Here is a 23,149-nt window from a genome sequence, read left to right on the forward strand (position 1 = left end):
ATTAAAATTTTACCTTTGACCCAGGGCTGACCCCAATGACCCAACTCTATCATACTGCTCAAATTTCATAAAGCAGGATAACAGCAAAAATACTGAAATCATTTAACCTGGGTACCAGTGTCAGGTGCAACACCATCCAGATAAGTAATCACAGGCCTGAAACTAAGCTGTTTAAGCCTCAGCTTTCTCATCTGGGAATGATATTGGTCTTGCACAGAGTTGGTGGGATAACACAATGAAATATAATTTTTGTAAAAATACATTGGGCTATGGATTGTCACAATATTACCTTAGGTGTGAAAAAGCAAGGGATATCGGGGATTAGATGTTATACAACTTTGGACTATTTCACTTATTATGAGCAATACTGTTTTTATAATTTAAAAATCTAAAGAAAAGTGTAAAATAATTTGTAAATGCTAAATGTTATATAACTGTATGGCATCCACTATTTTACCAAACCAATCCTTCTAGAGACTTACACAAAAAAGGTTAAACAGACTGACAAGCTTCCAATTAACTGATTTTTTTTTTTAAAGTTAAAAGTCTCCTAACTGTTGGTTACCAGAGGAAAAGTTTAAGGTAGAAAAATTAAGTATTATACTAATGTAAATTTAAATACAGAAAAAAATGACTGACAGAATGTTCCTACCTTTATTTTCTAATACCTAGTTCTCAGAGGAACTTACAGAATGAACATAAGAAATTTCAAGTATTTTGGAAAAAAAGTTTTTTTAAGCTATAAAATATAAGGCAGTTAAGTTTGATGACCCACATAAGTTTCTCATTTTTAAAACATCCTTTTAACAAGGCTTGTTTTTTAAATACTTTCTGTAATAAAACAGAATTTTCTCTGAACATTTTCACCATTAAAATCCTGCAACCCACTTACTAAATTATTTCACATGAATAAACTTCTTATAGATTAAAAAATGGGATTATTTTGTTAATCTTTACCCATAGCATGCTTTAAGGAAAATAACCGGCACCTTTCCAGTTTAGATTCATGTGGACAAAGTGTAACATAAGCAAGTTGGCATAAACACTTAAAAGATTTTGGATGGTCACAGACATTGAATCACTCCACAGCAAGATTATATTTCAGAGCAGGAAGAAAAATTCTCTTTCATACATGTATTACACGGCTTTCCACTGGTTTTTGTTAAGGCCACAAATGGAAAAAACTACTACTGACAGAAAAAGCACTCAACGTTGTGGTATCAAAGACACTGCCAAAGTACCAAGTGAAGCAACTGAATTTTTAAAAAACCACTTTTCAAGCATTTTGGCATCTGGAGTAAAAGTAGTTTTTCCTAGTGGGTAATCTAAGTAAGAATCTTATTCCTCAATTAAATTTACATAAATTTATCCTGAATACGTAACTTTCCTTATAAAGAATACTATATTTTCATGTAAAACATACAGAATAAAACTAAAGTTCCAATTTTATTTTTTTCTCTACTAGTGAGCAAAATACTATAAATAAAACATTCAATGGCACCTTCAACTTGTTGAACAATACACCATGAAACCTGGATGAATACTGACTCTGCATATTTTTACTAGGCTTTTAAAAACAAAATATATTAAAGTTGCATCTCCTGGCTTGAAGCAACCATATGTTTAATATTCAATTATTTTTATTAAATATAAGTAAATATTATATTAAAAAAACAATATAAGGAACATCTTACTAAAAAGAAAATTAAAGAAACATGAAAGAAAAACACTAGCACCAAACCTTCAAACTGCAAAAATAATTTGTCAATTTAATGAAAAAAAATAAAAAGGTAAAAATATCTATGTTTTAGTTAAGTTTAAAATTTTAAATTCATGAATAGTAGTTCAGTGTCCTAATAGGTAAGATGATATTCTTTTATAGCTATGACATCACTCAAAAATTAGTCTTGACAATGACTATCATTGTGGTCTACCGTTGACTATGCTATGTAAATTTTCACAATTTTTGTATACTAAATAGCAAATGATAAATGCAATACCACAGGCTACACATCTTAAATAAAACCTTCTTTCAAAAGTCAGTTTGATCCTGGCTGTGGGATGTCTTTAATTTAGAAGCACCCCAAGAGGCAGGGCAGTGTAGGATCTGAATGGGGTTCCAGAGCTATTGCAGGTCAACTGTGATTTGATCTGGGGTTTTCTTTAGACTCTTAGCCAAACTAAGGCTGGATTCATAGGCCCAAAGACAAATCAGAACCAGACTGGCCTTAAAGGAGATGCTGGAGCTTTTTCAAACTGATAGAAAAACCTGCTGAACATTTATCTATTTCAGTATGAACTTTTCATTTCCTGGCCTTGCAAAACAGATGATCTAAATTTCTATCAGGTTTCTTTTGTCGAAAAAAAATTTCGAATGTTTAGGACCATTATCATCTTGTTCCATGATGATGCCTATCTCATAAAAAGCAAAGACATTAAAATTATAAAATTAAAAGGTAGTAATCCACAAAGAATAAACTAGAACACCAGGAACCAATTTCTTTCTTTCTTTCTTTTTTTAATCCTCTAAACCTAGTGGGAAAAAGGAGTGCGCCAAAAGGAGTGCCAAGTTCTCCTGCAAGGCACTGACACGGATACCAATCTGAATTACTGTACAAACCTACAAAGTCCCTGGAATCACTGCTTGGCGAACTAAGTTCCCATTCCATTGCAAAGCGACACTATCTACTCCTTAACACCTCTCCAAGTTTACCGTGTGTATCTTCTAAGACGATCAAGTATTTTAAGTCTTTCTATTCTTTGGGCTAAAGGTAACATTTAAATCTAATGACCCAGTAAGTAAGACACTACACTAGTCAGATTTTTTAGGCTTTTTCTTTATAAATAAATCTAAAGGCCAGGTAACTCTTAACCGGTGTTTGCATTAGGATTCCTGGTCTGTAAGGCTCTTAGGAACCATCAATGGGAAGGAAAGTTAGGAAGAGAGTGCGTACAGACGCTTTATAATTGGAAAAGTAAAGGATTGGCTAAGAGTGGCCGAAAAGAGGCAGGTCTCAGAAAGGGAAGGTCGGAACGTAAGACAGGTTGTTAAAGCAAGATGGGGAAGGGCAAGGCTCGGGGAAGAAGAGTGAAGAACTCTACCCCTCGGGCCGCAAGAGGAGAGTTCCAGTAGCAAGGGCAGGTAAGCGAGCGCGCAGGTGGGGAGGGGTGCTGACCTCCTCCAAGACCGGAAGAGTTGAGGTGAACCCAGAAGTGAGAAAAGAAGCAAGGCTCTTAACAGCAAACCTGTTTGAATCAAAGGGAGTGGGAGGACGCCAAGGAAGCATGGGAACGCGACTCACACACTCCGAGCCCCAGCTGGGCAGAAGGAACCCCCAGAAAGAAATGAAGAAATGACTGGCGGCGTGGAGGGGAGCCTCCGCGTTCCTCCCCGGGCTGCGCCCTCGGAGGTTACCTTTGAGCTGGGGCAAGGGGTGCAGCTCCGGCTGGTTGCCCTGGCTGCGGAACTGCGACGAGCCCTGCGAGCGCTTCTGCCTCTGCGCCTTGCGCACCGATTTCCGGGTGAAGCCGTCCACTTTCTCCGAGGCCGAGATGGCGGCGCTGGCAGCCCCCGCCAGCGGCGGCGACGACGACGACATCACCACGGCCCTGGCGCTTGGCAGCTCCGGCTGCTGCTTGCACGGAACGGGCAGCGGCAGGAGGAGAAGGCGGGGGAGAGGCGCCGAGAGCTCGCGCCCCTCCGCCCCGTTCCCCCGGCCGCACTGCCCTCCCGCTCCCGGGCGCCGCCGAGCTTCTCCTCGCCGCCCACCGACGCCTCACGGCCACATCTCAGTGCCGTAGGTTCCTGGTCCCCGACGCGCGGCGAGCTCCCGGGGCGACGGAGGCGAGGGCGGGGGTAGACGGGGGGGTGAAGAAGTTGTTGACTCCGAGTTCGGAGGGCGGGTGGACGGGAGCCCGAAGTTTATAGACAACTGAGGCGAGGACGCTGGGGTGCGGACGTCGAACGCGCCTCTCGTCCCTGCAGCCCGGGTCGCCAGCCGGCCGGCCCGCCAGCACCTCAGTGGCCGCAGCTAGCGCAGCCCGCCCTGCCTGGAGCCTCCTCCCGAGGCGCTGCCATCGCGGGTCCCCTCCGAGCCGCTGTCGCCACCGCCGCGGTGTCCGCTCTTCCCTGTCAGCGCCGACCCCTCATCTCCCGGGGCGGTGAACCGCCGCCCCGGCCCTGGGCGCGCACACACACTCGCTCGTCGAAGCGCCGAGCAGTCCGAACCCCCTCCCCCACGCGCCCTTCCGCAGCCCACAGAGAACCCCTGGCGGGCGACCGCTACAACTTGAGAAGGTGCTGGGTAGAGGCAAGGGGGGAGTGTGAGTGCGTGTGCGCGCGCGCGCTAGGGCGCGCGGCCAGGGGGAGGGACCGCGCGGGGGATGGGGAGGGAGGAGATTGACTGACAACTTCCGCGGGGTCCCGCCAGCCTCTCGGAGGCCCGGGAAGGAGTAGGGGGTGGGAAAGCATGCCAGCTCCCTCAGCCAATCGCACGGCTAAGCGGCAGCAACGGGGTGAAGCTTGGCCTTCTGCAAGGGCTATCAAACTGGGAGGTTAGGCAGAGGAATGGGGCGTGGTTGTATGACGGACCTCTGCCACAGCCAATCGTTAGTGAGGATGACAAGCGGAGTGCCACTCTCACGTCACAACAGGGTAACTAATTCTCTAAGGAATGAGGGGAGGTGCCCCTCCACCAGCGAGCAGCTTTGCACGCCTGCGCGACAGCTCCAGGCTATAATTGCGCTCCTGACAGCCTATGAGAAGACCGGGAAACTAGAGGAGGGAGTTTAGAGAACAAAATAGAATGCGCCCATTCTTCCCTCCCCTCTCTACTGGCCAATGAGGAACTGAAGCGACTGGTGGAGAGCTTGAGGGCTGGGGCGCGAAAGAGCGTCAGGTGTTACGTCACTGAAAGGGGGTGGAGCAAAGGCCTGGTAGGGGTGGAACAAGCAGTGTGATTGATGGCTGAAGTAGTCCCGCGGAGGAAGGCGAGGAAATGAACTTGTCCAATCAGAGCGAGGTGCTGGCCTCTGTGGGCGGGCCTTGGAGCCTCGCCTGCCCAAAGCCGCGCACTTGGAAGTTACGGGATAAATTTATAGCTCTGGTGGCTTTAGCGCTGGAGTTCTTGAGAGCTGTTCTAGTGCGAGTTTGGGCAGTCTGGCGTCCACTACTGAAAAGAGTTTCCCAAATCCACACCCTGCAGGAAAAGATTTCTCATTCCCAATTTAGTATCCTAATTTTCACTCTTCTTCAGCCGGAGGCCTTCAGCTGCTCCAGCAGGAAGAGTCCAAATTGGCTGATCTGTGGTTTGTGGATTTGAGGGCTTGCCATTTACTCTTACTGGGATCTCCTGTAGAGTCCATCCAGATTTTAAACTTTTTAAGGACAGGACTGCTGGTCATCTTAGTTTTTTTGTGTGGCACTTTCTGTATAATGATGCTTAATAAAAATAAGTGAGCTGAACAGTCTGTCTTCTCTGCGGCTTGGCGGACCCCAATCTCCATTTCTCTCCCACGAGCCCCAGACCTTTTCCTTTCGACAAAATTAAAATAGTTGCCATATATTTAAGCAAAACTATCTGATGCATATGTACCGAAGATGCCAACTTTGGGTAGGAAGTTGGATTCCAGATCTAAAACCAAACACTACTTTAAAATATTTCCTTCCTTAGATTCACTGAGTGATGAAATCGTACACAAGCCTCCTAGTCAAGGAGGTTCAAAACTCAGCAGCGTCTTTGACACCTTCCTCATCAAATCAAGTTTCAGATTGTGTTGAATCTACCTTCACAAACGTTCAAACCAAGCCTTCCTTACAATTTGCACAACCAACCACCAAATATAGTTCAGGGCTTTCAAACTCACTGCCAGATCAGTCTTTTTAAATGCCACATTTATCTTATTGGCACGTGTGAAGAACCATCCAGTACCTACAGAATAAAGTCCCAATTCCAGGCTCTTCTCAGTCTAACTCGTGGCTGTCTTTCCAGGCATAAATCGTGCCATGTCCCTACACAAACTCTTTTTTCAATTTAGACACATCATTCTACATACTGATACCCTAAAAGTATAGTGCTTCCTTGACCCTCAGCTCCAACATCTTGAAATAATCCACTTTTTTCCCCATCTTGTTGAGACCTAACTGTTTTTTCTAACCCTAGCTCAACCCCTATCTTTTATGAAGCCATTCATGATAATCTGGCCAAAAGTGATGCCTTTCTTCTTTATATTCCTATAGCATTTATTATCTATAACACTCACAGGGTCTGTCATCATATAATGTCAGAGATGGCAGGCGCTCTGCTCTTTCTCCCCTGGAAGTCTGTAAACACTAAGAGAGCAAGAACTCAGTTATTTTATACTTCTGTATCTTTTACTGAACAAAGGATAGATATGCAGTATGTAACAGTCTAATTTTTAGTTCTCAAGAACAAGGTTTCTGAAAGCATGATCATTGGATCACCTGTATCAAAATCCTCTGAGGTGCTTATTTAAAATGCAGATTCCTGGACCTGACCCCAGACACACAGAATCAGAACCTATGGGAAAAACACTGAGAAATCTACTTTTAATAAGCTCCCTAGGTCATTCTTATGCACACAAAAGTTTTGAAACTACTATTATCTAGTCAGCTGGATTTTATTTAGAATAGATTATAAATGTCTAAAAGTCAAGGGTAGTACTATTTATAATAAAGAGCATTTACATAGGATAAGAAGGGGAAATAAATAACAGAAAGCACACCAATAAAGCTAAAATTCATACTGGAATATGATAGATAATAAATAATGGAAAATAGAGACCAAATAGAATAGATAGAAAATAGATACTAGAAACAAATTATTCAGAGGCTTGGAACCAGCAAAACTGTCAGGGCTTTCTGAAACAGCCTCTTGGAGAAGAATTTTTGAGAAAAATTTTAAATAAAGAGTGAGTCAGAACCTAAGAAGAGAGAAGGATGGCATTCCAGGTTGAAGTCACCAAACATTTTGGGGGAGATGGAAAATACAATAGTCAAAGAATCAAAAGGCCTTACAATAGTTTGGGCCTGTCAAGTCACTCACCCTCTCAGAGTCTTAGTTTCCACATTTGTTTATCAGAAAAAAAATAAGTAACCAGCCTTCTTTACAACGTTGACATGAGTTTTAAATATGATACATAAAACAAAGCACTTGGGAAAGTGAATATTTTGCACATGATAATTTTATAGACATATGTATTTATTGAACATTTATTTTCCATGCACTATCTTAAGTAAATAAGGTATCTGGGTCCTAAATAGAGATTTGTTCACTAATAATCATCTAACAGAAAACTGCAATGTCAGTGCTGATCTGTATGTAACTCTGACACAGGAAGAGTGTCAAGGATGATTCCATGCTGTATAGCTCCTGCCTTTTCCCATATGTGAAGACCCATATGTGATTCAGAGGTCAAGTCTTCATCACTGCAAATTCTTTGGTTTACTTTATCCCCACATGACTTGAATTCCTTAGTCCATAAGCATAAGTATGCTTAGTGTTCTCATTCTTTTATTCACAATACCTAGCTTGCTGGGGAAAATAATTCATGAGACAACAATATCCACAAAGCAAAATCACAGTCTTTTAATGGTTTAAAGAGTGCATCCGAGGGGGAAAAAAAAAATTCCAGCACCTCTGATGGCTGAGCATATTATTTATGCTTTAAATTTCAAGAATAATAGAAGAAATATTTTTTTTGAAGAGTGCATCAGGGAGAGTATTCTTTTCAAATCACTGTGAAATTCTCTAAAGCATGTCCAAGCAAAGTTTTGGCTGTGAACGTTCTCTTTCCTTAAGAGCCATAATACCCAAACTGTGCTCCAACAGAACACCAAACAAATGTGTTTTATCTGCAGAATCAAATAATAGTGGTCTTTTCCAAATTTACAAAAATAAAATAAAATAAAATTTCTTCCTTACATCTTTCTTAAAAGTTTGATTCTTTTCTATTGCTTTACTATACTGGAATCTAAATCAAGATAGTATCTGAGTTATCATAAAAATTTTAATTTTTAATATGTCACTCCTTTTTATTTAAATACATTCAAATTATGTAAAATTCAGAAAGAATGAAAGGGTAACAGGAAAAGTCTCACTCCCATTTCTTTTTTTTTTTTTTTTTAATTTTTATTTATTTATTTATTTATTTATTGGCTGTGTTGGGTCTTCGTTTCTGTGCGAGGGCTTTCTCCAGTTGCGGCAAGCAGGGGCCACTCTTCATCGCAGTGCGCGGGCCTCTCACTATCGTGGCCTCTCTTGTTACGGAGCACAGACTCCAGACACGCAGGCTCAGCAGTTGTGGCTCACGGGCCTAGTTGCTCCGCGGCATGTGGGATCTTCCCAGACCAGGGCTTGAACCCATGTCCCCTGCATCGGCAGGCAGATTCTCAACCACTGCGCCACCAGGGAAGCCCCTCACTCCCATTTCTGTCTCCCCAAATCCAGGTCCCCTCCTGGGAGGGAATCAATGCTATCAGATTCTTATATGTGCTTCCAGAGATAGAATAGGTTTACTCTCTTAAGATTTAATAAATTCACATTTTTAGATGTTCCATCAAAAGCTACATGATTTATAGTTATTTCACCACCTGAAGAAGTTTGAAAACCACTGCTCTATCCATCGGTGAACCTTCCAGAGTTCTTACAGGTTTATTCATACCTATTCATTCATTCATTATTTTATTCATTAATTCATCATGTAACAGATATTTATATATACATGCTATGCATCAACAAAATATGAAAGTTGAAGAGACCTTAGATGCTAATCAGGTTAAGTTGGTACCTGACCCCAGGTAGACCAAGAAGGTCCTCCTTCAAACTGATCCAAATTGGAAAGTCTTTTTTTTTTTCATATCTTACAGGAGACTTTTGTTTCTATGTACAATGAGATCTTCTGACCAATAACTTACTATGCAAGTTGTCAAAGCTTATCGGCACTTGGTTCATAAACTAAACTCAGCGCTTTTCTAGATTTTTTTCAAAGACTCTAATTCTGTGTTGTCTTTCTGGCCACTGTTCAAGCACAAGTACACACTGAGATGATTGGAATTCCTGCAATTTTCAGGAAGGGTCCTTTGTTAACAGCACAAGATCCGTAGTCATGGTTTTCAATTGCTGCCATTTTTGCTTTTAATTATTAATTGCTTTCAGTTAAGCTTGTCATTATTAAATCAGTTTGTTGCTGGCTATTATACAGGCTATTGTCTTGGTCAATCAAGAACTTAGACTAGGTCAGTGGTGGTAGAGATGGTTAGATTGGAGACTTTTTTTAGAGGAGGATTACATAGGACTTGCAGAAGGATTGAATGTGAGTTATTGGTACAACAGAGGTATTATTAATCCCCCCAACACATGCTGGTACACTTATACTTTATGATTATCTCTGAATCCTTTTTCCACAGCTGTGAGATCTTTTGCCCCATCTTAAGTGGGCTGCAATCATAAATGTTCAATAACCCCTGGTGTGCCCAATCCTACCTGTATACTAGATGAGGAACCAGGATATAGTTTGAAGGGGCTCAGTTCATGCCATATCCTCTTGTCCTTGCAGAGTGGGATTTAAAAGACTGATACTGGCAAACCCTCCACTCTTTAATTCAACGCTGCAAGTATTTCTCAAGTGCCTTCTATGTGCCAGTCAATATGCCAGACGCTAGGAATGAAGAGATAAATAAAGCATGGACCTTACAATTTAGTGAGGACGGACAGCATAACAAATCAAAGACTATACCCTATGTTCCCTACGGTGTTGTGTAAACATAGTGGAAAGAAGAGCAAATATGGTTTGTGAAGAGAGAGTCAGAGAAAATTTAACAGAACAAGTAATGCTTGAAGTGAGCCTTGAAACAAAATGAAGTTTTCATATGGATAAGAACAACAACAGAAAAGAATACTTGCCATTCAAGAAACTAATTTCCCACATTTCTTCATCACTAAAAAGATTTCCAGGGAATTCCCTGGTGGTCTGCCATGGCCCGGGTTCAATTCCTGGTTGGGGAACTGAGATCCTGCAAGACGCGTGGCCAAAAAAAAAAGATTTCCGTATCTCAGTCAATGAATTTACTTATTTCACACAATATGTCACCAAAAAAAAAAAATTCCACTGCAACAGAAGAATATATTTTGCCACACCTTGTGTCAGAATTTGACCTGGAGGTGAATGGGCAAAGAAAAAGCAAAGATTAAATTCAACACAGGACTGCTCTCTGGGTATTTATTGAGGAGCAGGGATTACAAAAATACTGTATGGCTCCTTAATGTTCCACTCATATGCAGATTTTATAGAAACCAATAAGTGGTCTTCCTCTTTCATCTGCCTGGAGGAAGCATGTAGTAAGCTTTGAAGCAGTCCCTGTCTTAAAATACCTAGCGGCTGCATGCCAGCAATATGTTCTCTCTTATTGGCTTGTTATTTTGGCTCAAACTTGCAGAAAATAATCAATTTGAAAATCTAAGAAATTGACCTTGTATCTTCAATATCAGGAGGTGTTTATGCTTTGAAGAAGCAATACTAGTAGTACTACGGGATTTTCAGGAATTATTGAACTGGAAATTCTCCAGTGTTTTCAGGTCCTAAGCTTTGACTTCTATACCAGAGGATACAGTTTTTTAAAAAAAAACTGTGTGTGTCTCTGGGTGTGTATATATAATCATCACCATAAATTTAACACCTACTGTGTACTAAGCATTATTCATATAATGAATCTGGCAAAAAGAGATCAAACAAGATTCTCTATTAAAGTCCCTCTCATCTGTGCGACATTCCTCTCTATTCCCCTGGGAGTTTGGTCCCAGTGACTTCTGTCATGTCCAGGAGCAATTGTTTGTATTCTAGCATGTCTGGGGTCCTCTATTCTTCTCTTGTAAAAATCAGTGAAAGTTCAAGCTCTCTTTATTCACTCTGTACAAAGACATTCACCAAAAATGAAATTGAATGGATTGCACTGTCACTGCCATAAGATGCCCAGTACTTTAAAATTTTTGTATATGTAGAGCTCTGAAGTCCTGTTACCTAGAAGGAAAATGAGATTATCAAGAGATATAATGGTGCCCAATGTTTCCTATTCATTCACTCCAAAAATATTCATTAATCTCCTATAACATGCCTGGTTCATTCCAGGTGATTGACGAATAGCCATGAATGACACAAGGCTGCCTGCATGGAGCTCACCATCAGTGGGGAGAGCTCACATCAATTAAAATTCAACTATGGAAACAAAGCAGGGAATATGCACCAGAGGAAACATGGTATTATTGCACACATGTATGGACAAACCAGGAGGGTTGGTCATGCTATGGACCAAACAAGCACCATCACCAATTTATGAGGCCTGTTATGAACACGGCCCGTGGCTAAACTTTGTGGTCTTGACCCTCAGGGAGCATGAGCTCTTGGGGAAGAGATGAGGCATAAGCCCAGGGAAAGATAACTTCTCATAGGGAGGGTGGGAGGGAGGGAGATGCAAGAGGGAAGAGATATGGGAACATATGTATATGTATAACTGATTCACTTTGTTATAAAGCAGAAACTAACACACAATTGTAAAGCAATTATACTTAAATAAAGATGTTAAAAAAAAAAAAAAGATAACTTCTCATTCAGGACAGTATTTGATGAGAGCCAAGACAACAAAGTCCAAGGGAGTTCACAGGTGACGCTCATGCTGAGGTGGAAGACATGGGATTTTAGCTGGATCCAGAGGCTTGGGAATAATTAACTAAGTAAAGAAAAGTAGACGTGTTAGGGGAGAGCACCATCCAGCTACTTACTACACATCTCTCCAGCGCAAAGTGTCCAGCTTATTATGCCCACCTCCTCCTCCCCCACTACTTGATATTGCCGCCCACCGGTCAGTGAAGGAAGGGTGTGAAGACACACGGGTGGGGAAGTACAGGCATGTACAGGGGATGTTAGATGTCTTTCCTAGAGAAGGTGATTTCTAGAGGGGTAGTGGGAGAGAAAGCTGGAAAAGGTGCATTCATTCAGTCATTCAACAAACATTCAATGCTTATTATAGGCTATTTTCTGCTCTAGGTTCTGGGGATAGAAAAAAAAACAACAACAACAGGTTTTTCCCTCAGAGAGTCTAGAAAGGAAAGTAAAATGAAAACATAAAAACAAAAAACCCACAAACCACCATAGACAGTATAATAAGTGCTGTGTCAAAGGTAAGCACAGAGGAAGAATGCAGAATCTATGGGGTGGGGAGCAAGATAGTCCTTCTGGAGGAAGAGGTTCTAGATTTGAGAATTGAAGAACATAAGGAGTTAGTCAGGACTTCCCCGGTGGCGCAGTGGTTAAGAATCCGCCTGCCAATGCAGGGGACATGGGTTCAAGCCCTGGTCCGGGAAGATCCCACATGCCACGGAGCAACTAAGCCTGTGCGCCACAACTACTGAGCCTACGCTCTAGAGCCCGTGAGCCACAACTACTGAGCCTGCGTGCTACAACTACTGAAGCCTGTGCGCCTAGAGCCTGTGCTCCACAACAAGAGAAGCCACCGCAATGAGAAGCCCGCACACTGCAGTGAAGAGTAGCCCCCGTTCGCTGCAACTAGAGAAAACCCCTATGCAGCAACAAAGACCCAATGCAGCCAAAAATAAATAAATAAATAAATTTAAAAAAAGGAGTTAGTCAGGAAAACCCAGAAAGGGGAATTTATTCCAAGAAGCAGGAAGGAGATGTTTAAGGTACAGAGCCCTGAGAGAAGGGGATATGTCAGGAAGCTGAAGGGAGTTTGGTATGAAAACTTTGAGGTAGCAGCAGACAAAGAAGATGGTATCAGATTATGGAGTGTCTGTAAGTTTGGACTTTATGCTGAGGTCAGTGGGGAGACGCCAAAGCACGTTTGAATGGAAGATGTCACGTGGAAAGCAGTGTTTTAAGAGTACTGGGTGGGGAAAGTGGAAGCCAGCAAGATTAGCTGGAGGTGAGGACAGGTGTCCAGGAGAAGGACTTGACTGAGTGGTGCTGAGCAGTGTGTGTCAGCACCTGTGGAGCTTTTCTAAGCTATACGGTATTTGAAAAAATTCCCAAGTGACAATCCAGACCCCCCACCCCCCTATCCCCATCCCCCATTCCTTGATGATCACTGGCTTAAACTAAAAATGGCCCTGGGAATAGATATGAAAGACATTCCAAAGGAAACACCCGAGAGATTTGATGAATGGGGGGTGGCAAGTCAAAGGGAAGAATTACAAAGGGTGCCAAGGTTTTGAACTGGCTGACCACATGAACTGGGGGCCTTTAACCAAAGGTTTGAAAGCTAAGCCAGTTTTTTTCTGTGGGAGGGAGACGAAAGGAGTGTCAGAGGAAGGAAGGAAAGGGGAAGCAAAGGTGACTCTGAGGTTAGACACATCGAGTTAATAGTTCTTTAAGGTCATTGAGGCGGAGAGCTGGATCTTTATTTTTAAAAAGAGGTGATGACATGTTGTATATTAATTTGGGGAAAGATGAAGACTAGACTGGGCTGACAGCCTGGAGTAGGCCAGAGCAAAGAAGGAAATTACACAAACAACACAAGCCTCTTTTTTCCTCTTTAAGGAGAAAAAAATCATGACAGAAACAAATGGGCAAAAGATGTGTAGCCTGTCATGTGTCTCGGCGGTCTCCAGTGCCAAACGCGCAGTAGGACTGCACAGGAGAGAAGCAGGGCCCAGCCACTTGTACCTGCTGTGGCAGAGGGTCAGGGATCAGGAATGAGGCAGCCCTTGCTATTCACAAATAGGGCTCAGTGACTCCTCTGGACACACCATCTCTCACACACACAGACACACACACACACACACACACACACACACACTGTCCTTAATTCCTAACCACCATTCTAATCACAAAACTGTGACAAAATCTCTTTATGATACCTTTACAGAGGAAGAAGAAATCTATCTACCAACTGAGGATCTCTTTCCAGCTTGAAGCAAAGCCTGTGTAAGGTTTCCAGCTTCTCCAGCCTCTTGACTGGCTAAGACCTCTTCTTGCCCTAAGGAGCTCAGTCCCACTCCCTCACACTGAATTAGTGATTGTACTTCAGCTTACTGAGGGTCAAGGGTGTGGGATAGGACTGGAGAATGACCATAACCTTGTGAGGATGCAATTCCAGTCCTTGCACATGTTGGACTCCATATTTCAACATGAATTCTTTGAGTACTGGTCTTCTTCAGAGAGAAGAACTCCATCAATTCAATGATTTACTGTTTCCTTCTATGGGCTACAAGGTGCTAGGGAAACAAAGATGAGGGAGACATAGCTTTTGCCTCTTTGGAGTTTACACTTTCATGGGGAAGAAAGGTCCAATGCACAGAGAATCAGTCATGACAAGGGATGTACAGACAATATGCAACTAGAATTAAAGGAGGAAAAATAACATCCTGGGGGGGAGGTGAAGGACAGATGACAGCGAGGAGCAGGACATTTAAAACTGACCTTGAAAAATGCACAGAATTTCAGTGGGTAGATATGTAGAGGGAAGGGGGAGAACATTCTAGTAAAGGGAAGCATAAGCAAAGTTGCTGAAACGTGTGGCATATTTGAGAACAGCAGCTAGTTTAGTCTGGCTGGAGTATAGAGTAACAGGAGATAAAGCTGGAACATAGGTTGGGGGCCTAGTGTAGAGTACTTTGAATGGCAGGGTGAGAAGCTATTGAAGACTTAGGAGCAGGCAGTGATTGATCAAACCTGGATGTAAGAGGATTACTCCTCCAGCTATTAACTCAGGGAATAAAGGGGAAGGAGGCTACAGGTAGAGAGAAATTTTGACCATGTTGAGTCTAACGTGTCTGTGCACTCTCCGAATGAAGACGCTCATTAAAGCTTGGGATGAGGGTCTGTCTGTGTTCAGGATGGTTAAGGTCTTTCTAGCCTGAGTTTCTTCATCTGTAAAACAAGGACAAAAAAACTTACTTTGAGGATGTTTGGGGAATTAGAGATAATTCTTTGAAAAACACTTACCACAGTGCCTGACTAATACTAGGCATGTGGGACAGATCTGGTGATGGTACTTGCGGCGGTGGTAGCATCAGTAGTAGTTGTGCTGTTAGTTCTTCCTTGTAACCCTTTTTTCTCCCCAGAATTCTGCCATGAGTTCAAGAAATAAAACCAAATGGCAAACCCTTGCTGTAGCCAGAATTGCCCCTCCCCCAAGATGACCAAGGCTGTGTATTGGGTCAAGCAATTGTACTGGCTCCTTTGTCCCTTAAGGTAACCACTCTACTAGGAGACCTCTTAGCCTCTGGTAAATAGAGTTCTGTTGAGTGTCTGTTTTTTCTACTGTGCCCAAACACTGCAGCTCAGAAAAGCTATAACCCTGAATGAATGAGTAGAGCTTAAAGACATGTAAAATGCTATTGTTTAGGGGTATAGAGAGAGTATATATGTAGTTATATATATATACACTCATGCCATATCTATTTATGTATCTATATATCTATCTATATTCCTAAATAATAAATAGCATTATATTCATGAGAGTTAAAAACATCAAAATCAGAAGCTTCTTACTTCCTGGAAGGAGGATAGGAATGGGAACACAATTGGGAGGGGTACAGTGAGGGTTATACCTATATCTGTAATGCTTTATCTATACATTCTTTTTGCTGGATGTTGGGTTGGTGGGTGTTTATATTATTCTCTATACAGTATGTACATAGTAAATAATATATTTATATATATGTATTTTTTAATTTCAGAGTGAACAAAGTAGGGTCTCTGTGTTTTGAAAATGGTGAGATTGAGCTGATACTTGGGCACTTATGAAAGGGGAAATCCAGACATGGAGAGAATCCTTTGCAACATGCGTCAGATCCAGCCAGCAGACAGACTGCCAACCTTCATGCACCAGAGTAAGGATCCCCCAAAAGGAGCTAGATGGAAGAAAAAGAGCCTCAAGCACCACTCTAGACGATGTCCACCCACAGGAAAAGTGACACTGATGTAGCACCAGCAGAGTAAAAACTAGAAGAACAGATGGGTTGCTAAAACAAAAACAAGGGAAATGCAATTCCTTAGATCCCTGGGGAGAAAGGAAGTAATAGGCTGTCAGTGGCATCAGGGAGGAAAGTTAGAAGACAGTTTGACTTGTACAGAAAAATATTTTTATTGACTTAAGCAAGAGCAATTTTAGCAGTGCAAAAAGAAATCATGATGAAGAGACTTGCACTTCCAGACATGAAAATTAACTGAAACTGGATTTCCCCTGTCACAGTAAACAAGAAGTTTGGGCAAAAATGCGTGAAATAATTGCTTTCATCATACAACACACACACAGTGCAGGATTGTGATTCCTGGGAGAAGAGAAACAAATGAAGTGATATGTACAATATTCCTAGCTTTCTGCTTAGAGGCACTTTCCAGATCACAAGAAGGGGGGATCCGAGTAGACAAAACAGTCTTGCTAAAATGAGGGCAAAAAGATCAGAGTTTGGGCAGGCTGAGGTGGTGGTAATTTTTGAGGCAGAGCACCAGAGAAGAGGGAGGTATACAGAGAATGAAATGTTGAGTCCCCTTGAGTCTTAAGCTGAATACTAAGCTGCATAAGGTATAACTCTATGAGACTCAGGAAAGAGAACTCTTAGATTGCTAAAAGTTAAACAACTTCCTGAGCTGAGCTGGGAAACACTCAAGTTCCAACCAGGCAGAATGGAGAGACCTTGTTGAACTCTTTTGGCTTTTAGCAGAGACCCTAGAGGGAGCATGCCTATGTAGTAGGGCTAAACTAGCCCTAAAGTAAAGGTTAGATCTTCCCTAACAAAGCTTAAAAAAGATCAAACTGAGGTTATGCAATTAGGTGACAAAAACTGTAAAAGAGCTGTAATGTGCTCAGTAATTTAAAGGAAAACATGAAAATAATGAGGAGTGAAATGTAAACTATAAGAAAGAACCCCATGGAACTTCTAGAGCTGAAAAGTACAATATCTGAAATGAAAAATTTACCAAATGGACTCAACAGCAGCTCAAACGATGCAGAAGAAAAGATCATAGACTTGAAAATATAGCAGCAGAAACTATCCGTACTACAGAGAAGAAGAAACCTGGAACCCTTGGTGACCCCTGAGAAAATATCAAATGCTGTAAAACAGTGTAATTGTAATCCCAAAGGAGGGTGGGGAGAGCAGGAGCAATATTTGAAGAAATAATGGCAGCACATTTTCCAAAATTGATAAAAATCGCAAACCCATACATTCAAGAAATTGAACAAACCCCAAGAAGGGTAAAAATCAATTGAGATAGAAAATGCATTCTGAATTTTTTCAATAACGAGTGATTTTCTGAATGGACCAGTACCTGAAGGCTTAGTCCAGGGAGGAGAAGGAAAGATCTGTAAATTGGAGGAAACTGTACAAATTGTGATGTGGGAAAGTAGAAACCAGCCTAGGAGACACAAACACAGAAACATATTAAAGGAGAAGAGGTGGGCCCTCTGGAGAACTCAAATACCAAAGATGCAGACATATTGCAGGGTAAGAAGAGGAACTCTTGAGAATAAAAAAGGGTGGAGTGGCATCTCCAACTTTCTTCACTTTAAAATTTTTTTAGTCTCCTTGTCCGCATACCTTACTTCTCGACGACAATCATCTCAGAACTGGGCTTGAAGCTCCTTTTTTTAAAAAAAAATTTTTTCTTTCTTTAAACAATTTTTTTTCTTTATTTTTAAAATTTTTTCTTAAAAAAAATTTATTTTTCTTTCTTTTTTTTTTGGCCACACGGCTTGCAGCATCCCCGTTCCTTGACCAGAAATCAAACCCCTGCTCTCAGCAGTGAAAGAACAGAGTCCTAACCACTGGACCCCCAGGGAATTCCCTGAAGCTCCATTCTTTTCCCTATCCAGTCTATCCTGAAGTTCACTGCTTCCAGAGTGGCTTCCTTAAACCCAAGAATCTCGTCACTCCTCTGCCAGACATCTTTAGTGAAATTGGTACCCGAGTAGCACTTATGTTAGATTGCCACAGGGATGGATCATGCCTCCTCACCATTAAACAGATGTGAGTTTGGCCCTCAGCTTCCCAAAGCTTCCTATGCGTAGGGCTTCATGTTATTCCCTACTTTATCTTGCTTTTATTGAGCCCAGTTCTCTGTGAGTCTCTGAACGAGGACCATTAGAAGTGCTTTATGCTTCATTTGCCTCCTTTTGCTTCTAAGTAGACCCACACCTGTTCCCTCAGCCTCTTACATGCCTGTAGTCCTGGTTGTTCAAAACTTATGCTGGCTCTCTTAACCCATGTTTATAGACCTTGAACTTGAGAGGCCACAGGATGTCTCCTTGCAGCCAAGAGCTCCTGGCTTCAGAGGCAAGAAGGGGTTAATAAAGGCATACTGGATTTCAAATTAGGGTTTGAATCATAGGTCTGATTCTGCTGCTGAGAGATAGCCTAGAGCTGTGTTGTCCAATATAGTAGCCACTAGTTACCTGTGGCTATTGGGCTCTTGAAATGTAGCTAGCGTGACTGAGGAACTGAATTTTTAATTTTACTTAATTTTAATTTAAAACCTGAGGCACTGTAAATCATTTTCCTATTAAGTACATTGTGGAAAATATTGTTATAGTGTATGTGTCGGGTGTGTGCCTAGTTACACACATAAACATATCTCTGATCTAGTTGGTTTCAATGGATTGACTGGGTTGAATGATCTTTGTAAGGTAAGATTATGTTTATTTGATTATTTTATGCAGATAGTGGAAGTTACAGTAATATCTATGTAAATCATGAGTAGTATTGAAATTGAAATACTTATTTTAATTTTATTTATGAAATAATAAATTGTTTCTAATTTAAAAAATAAGTATGGGAAATTTTTAATGTTTAAAATGATGGCATACTACTGACACACAACTGAGTAGAGATGCAAAAGCTAGTAAGTACTCCGACTAAAATAGTAAAGAAAAAAGAGACTGGAAGAAGGTATGTTGCAGATTTTGAAATGAATGGCAACTGCAATTTGCTGCAGCCAAGCAAATGAAAAAGCTGCTTGTTTTGCAAAAAATAATTTTAAAGATAATAAAGTGGACAATATTAAGACATATTTTCAGCAAATACATAGTGAATTTGATAAACTGTTTCCTCTTAACAGACCAAAGAGAATTAATATTAGTTGCTTGAAATTAAAATTAAACGTCCAACAAACATTTTAAAAACAATTTTTAGCAGAATCTGAGCTTATAATTTTGGCCAGCTATAAGATGAGTTGGATTCTTGCACAGAAATTAAAACTATTTTTAGATGGAGAGATAATAAAATAAATTATTATTTTAGTTTTGAAAATTTTGTTTTCATATAAGAAAAAAACTTGAAAAGATATTCTTTACAAAAAGTGAAAGCTATTCAATTAAAGTACTAAATAATTGCTTGTTGAATACAAAATCTTTCTAACTGTATAAAAATTCAATTGATTCAAGTTTTGAAAAATTGCAAGGGCTTTCTTCGCTTTAGAGTAATCGTGATATGAGATATTGCATGGTTAATACTTTGGATATGTTTTATCTCAAAAGATTTTCAAACTCATGAAAAAAAAAGCCTTATTTTGCAGCCTAAAAACTGAACTCATTGGTATAGATACCGTTGAGTCTTTTACAACTGTCGAAGAAAGGCTTCAGCCAGATATGAAAAATGTAGTTTCCATTACAGTGAAAAGTTCTCCAACTATGTTGGAAGTCTGGATTTATTGAAATTTTAAAGCAAAAAACAGATCTTTCTTCTATTGCTTCATTCCTCCTATATGATACATATGAAGATATTTGTGTTCAGTTTTCTGAACAGTGCCATGGATATAGTTGTTAAAATTTTTCTGTGTTGGGCTTCCCTGGTGGCGCAGTGGTTGAGAATCTGCCTGCCAATGCAGGCAACATGGGTTCGAGCCCTGGTCTGGGAAGATACCACATGCCGCGGAGCAACTAGGCCCGTGAGCCACAACTACTGAGCCTGCGCGTCTGGAGCCTGTGCTCCGCAACAAGAGAGGCCGCGACAGTGAGAGGCCCGCGCACCGCGATGAAGAGTGGCCCCCGCTTGCCGCAACTAGAGAAAGCCCTCACACAGAAAAGAAGACCCAACACAGCCAAAAATAAATAAATAAATTAATTAATTAAAAAAAAAAATTTTCTGTGTATGTTACGCTATGAATCATCAGCTTATAGAATTGTAGAGAGAAATAGAAGAAAATGAATGTAGTGATCATGTTCTTTTCCAATGCTCTTTGGTTGAGTAGTGGAGGACCTTTACAAAGATTGATTATACTGTTAATTTGAATTAAAGATTTTCTTGAAATGGAAGGAATACTTGCCAAATATTCAATAATCAAAGACAAAAAGATAGCAGTGTGATTTATGTTTTCTCACTGATATCATACTGCATATGAATGAGCTAAATTTGAAGTTCCAAGGAAAGGAAAAATGTATTTGTGATCTAGCTAGAAAGTACAAGAGTTTATGTTGAAATTGAAATTTTTCATAGTAATAATCAATAATAACAATTTAACACATTTTTCAAACATGAATTAATATACAGAAGAGTTTCATTGTAATCAAGAGCATTATGTAAATTAGCTGTAAAAACAAAAATAAAAATATGAAGAACACTATTAATTTCAATGAATTCATAGTTGCTTTTCAATTTATGCAATACTTCTTTGAACTTAATGTTAATAATACTGGGTTGACAGAAGAGTTAGTGAATTACTCAACTTAGATAAAAATTGAAACTGATAGGATTTGCTTCGATGTCAGATCATTTCTTCTAAAATAAAGAAACCAAGTCTGACAATACAGATGCAAATATTAAAAGAGTGGTGTTTGGAACTCAATTCAATCATTGGAAAACTGTTCAGTAAGTTAGGAATAATTTGGGTATGCAACTCTAATTTTTTAACTATAAATTTTATGAAATATAATTACAGAATAAATATTTCTGATGAAAATTTAACATTTGAATTGAAATGTGCTCTAAGTTAAAAAAAAACCCACTGGATTTAGAAGATTTCACATAAAAATGTGAAATATATAATAATTTTTAAATTGATTACATATTGGAATGATAATAGTTTGAGACATTTGGTTTAAAAATGTGTTATTAAAATTAATTTTACCTGTTTCTTTTTACTTTTTTAATGTGGTTACTAGAACATTTAAAATTACATATGTAGGGAATTCCCCGGTGGTCCAGTGGTTGGGACTCAGTACTTTCACTGCAGGGGCCCTGGTTCAGTCCCTGTTCAGGGAACTAAGATCCTGCAAGCCGTGCAGCACGGCCAAAAAAAAAAATTACATATGTGGCTCACATTTGTGTCTTTCATATTTCTATTGGCAGCTCTGCTCTAGAGTAGAGGCTTCAGAGACTGGGCTCTACACCCAGATAGCCTAAATTCAAGTCTAGTCTCTGACACTTCTTAGTTGTATATCTTGGGCAAGTTGCTTAACATCTCCATTCTTCAGTTTTTCCCATCTGAAGAATGGGGATAACAATAGTTTCTACCTCATAGAGTTGTTATAAGAATTCTTAAATAGTATCTGACACATAGTAATTACCATGTGTAATAGCTATTGTTGTTTTATTAACTATGTGACCTTGAGAAGTTTCTTAACCATTAATTTACTCATTTGCAAAATAGTGATAACAACATCTACCTCACAAGTTTAGTTCCTGAATTAAATGAGATAAGGTACGCAGAATTATTTGACAGGAGGTGGTTGCCCAACCACAAGCTTGCTGCATCTTCCATGTCTTAGCTTTTGTTCAGAAGTTTCATAATGTGGCTCAGCTCACCACTCTTTTTTATTTTTTTAGGTTTCTTTTTTTTTCTTTTTAATTGGAGTAGAGTTTATTTACAATGTTGTGTTAGTTTTGGGTGTACAGCAAAATGAATCAGTTATACATATACATAAATCCACTCTTTTTTAGATTTTTTTTCTACACATATATACATTCTTTTTAATTTTTTTAATAAGTTTATTTATTTATTTATTTTTGCTGCATTGGGTCTTGGTTGCTGCGCGCAGGCTTTCTCTAGTTGCGGCGAGCGGAGGCTACTCTTTATTGCGGTGCGCAGGCTTCTCGTTGCGGTGGCTTCTCTTGTTGTGGAGCACAGGCTCTAGGCGCACGGGCTTCAGTAGTTGTGGCATGTGGGCTCAGTAGTTGTGGCTCGTGGGCTCTACAGCGCAGGCTCAGTAGTTGTGGCGCACGGGCTTAGTTGCTCCGCGGCATGTGGGATCTTCCCGGACCAGGGCTCGAACCCGTGTCCCCTGCATGGGCAGGCAGATTCTTAACCACTGCGCCACCAGGGAAGTCCCTACATTCTTTTTTAAATATTCTTTTCCATTATGGTTTATCCCAGGCGATTGGATGTAGTTCCCTGTGCTATACAGTAGGACCTTGTTGTATCAGCTCACCACTCTTAAATTCAATAGTGTGTGCATGAAAGAAGTTGCAAACCATAAAGTACTCTTTAGTTGTTAAACATTATTTTTATTATTTTTAAAAAATATTTATTTATTTGTTTATTTGGCTGAGCTGGGTCTTAGCTGCGGCACGTGGGATTTTCATCGCAGCATGCGGGGTCTTCAGTTGCAGCATGCTAAGTCTTTATTTTTTTATTATTTTTTTAACATCTTTATTGGAGTATAATTGCTTTACAATGATGGGTTAGTTTCTGCTTTATAACAGAGTGAATCAACTAAACATATACATATATCCCCATATTTCCTCCCTCTTGTGTCTCCCTCCCACCCCTCTAGGTGGTCACAAAGCTCCAAGCTGATCTCCCTGTGCTATGCGGCTGCTTCCTACTAGCTTTCTATTTTACACTTGGTAGTGTATATAAGTCCATGCCACTCTCTCACTCCGTCCCAGCTTACCATTCCCCCTCCCCGTGTCCTGTCCTCAAGTCCATTCTCTACGTCTGTGTCTTTATTCCTGTCTGCGGCATGCTAACTCTTTAGTTGCAGCATGTGGGATCTAGTTCCCTGACCAGGGATAAAACCCGGGCCCCCTGCGTTGGGAGTGCGGAGTCTTAGCCACTGGACCACCAGGGAAGTCCCATATTTTTATTATTCTTTACCATGAAATTCCTCCTGCGAGTATTTGTTCCCTAAGCTTGCTTTACTTTGAACCTCCCTAGTTCCACCCTCTTACCATCTAGA

At 40.6% G+C, this 23,149-nt stretch overlaps 1 protein-coding gene across 1 annotated transcript in view; it reads right to left on the reverse strand.

Annotated features, from left to right (window-relative positions):
• Positions 1-4,311, reverse strand: part of PPP2R5A (protein phosphatase 2 regulatory subunit B'alpha) — an 88,772-nt gene extending 84,461 nt beyond the window's left edge. The window contains exon 1 of the mRNA XM_068541471.1: positions 3,416-4,311. Coding sequence (XP_068397572.1) covers positions 3,416-3,599 — 184 coding nt within the window. The 5' untranslated portion in view covers positions 3,600-4,311. The remainder of the gene's footprint in view (positions 1-3,415) is intronic.
• Positions 4,312-23,149: the final 18,838 nt, after the last annotated feature.

The sequence above is a fragment of the Eschrichtius robustus genome, chromosome 3 (assembly GCF_028021215.1).
Source record: "Eschrichtius robustus isolate mEscRob2 chromosome 3, mEscRob2.pri, whole genome shotgun sequence".
Classification (NCBI taxonomy): domain Eukaryota; kingdom Metazoa; phylum Chordata; class Mammalia; order Artiodactyla; family Eschrichtiidae; genus Eschrichtius; species Eschrichtius robustus.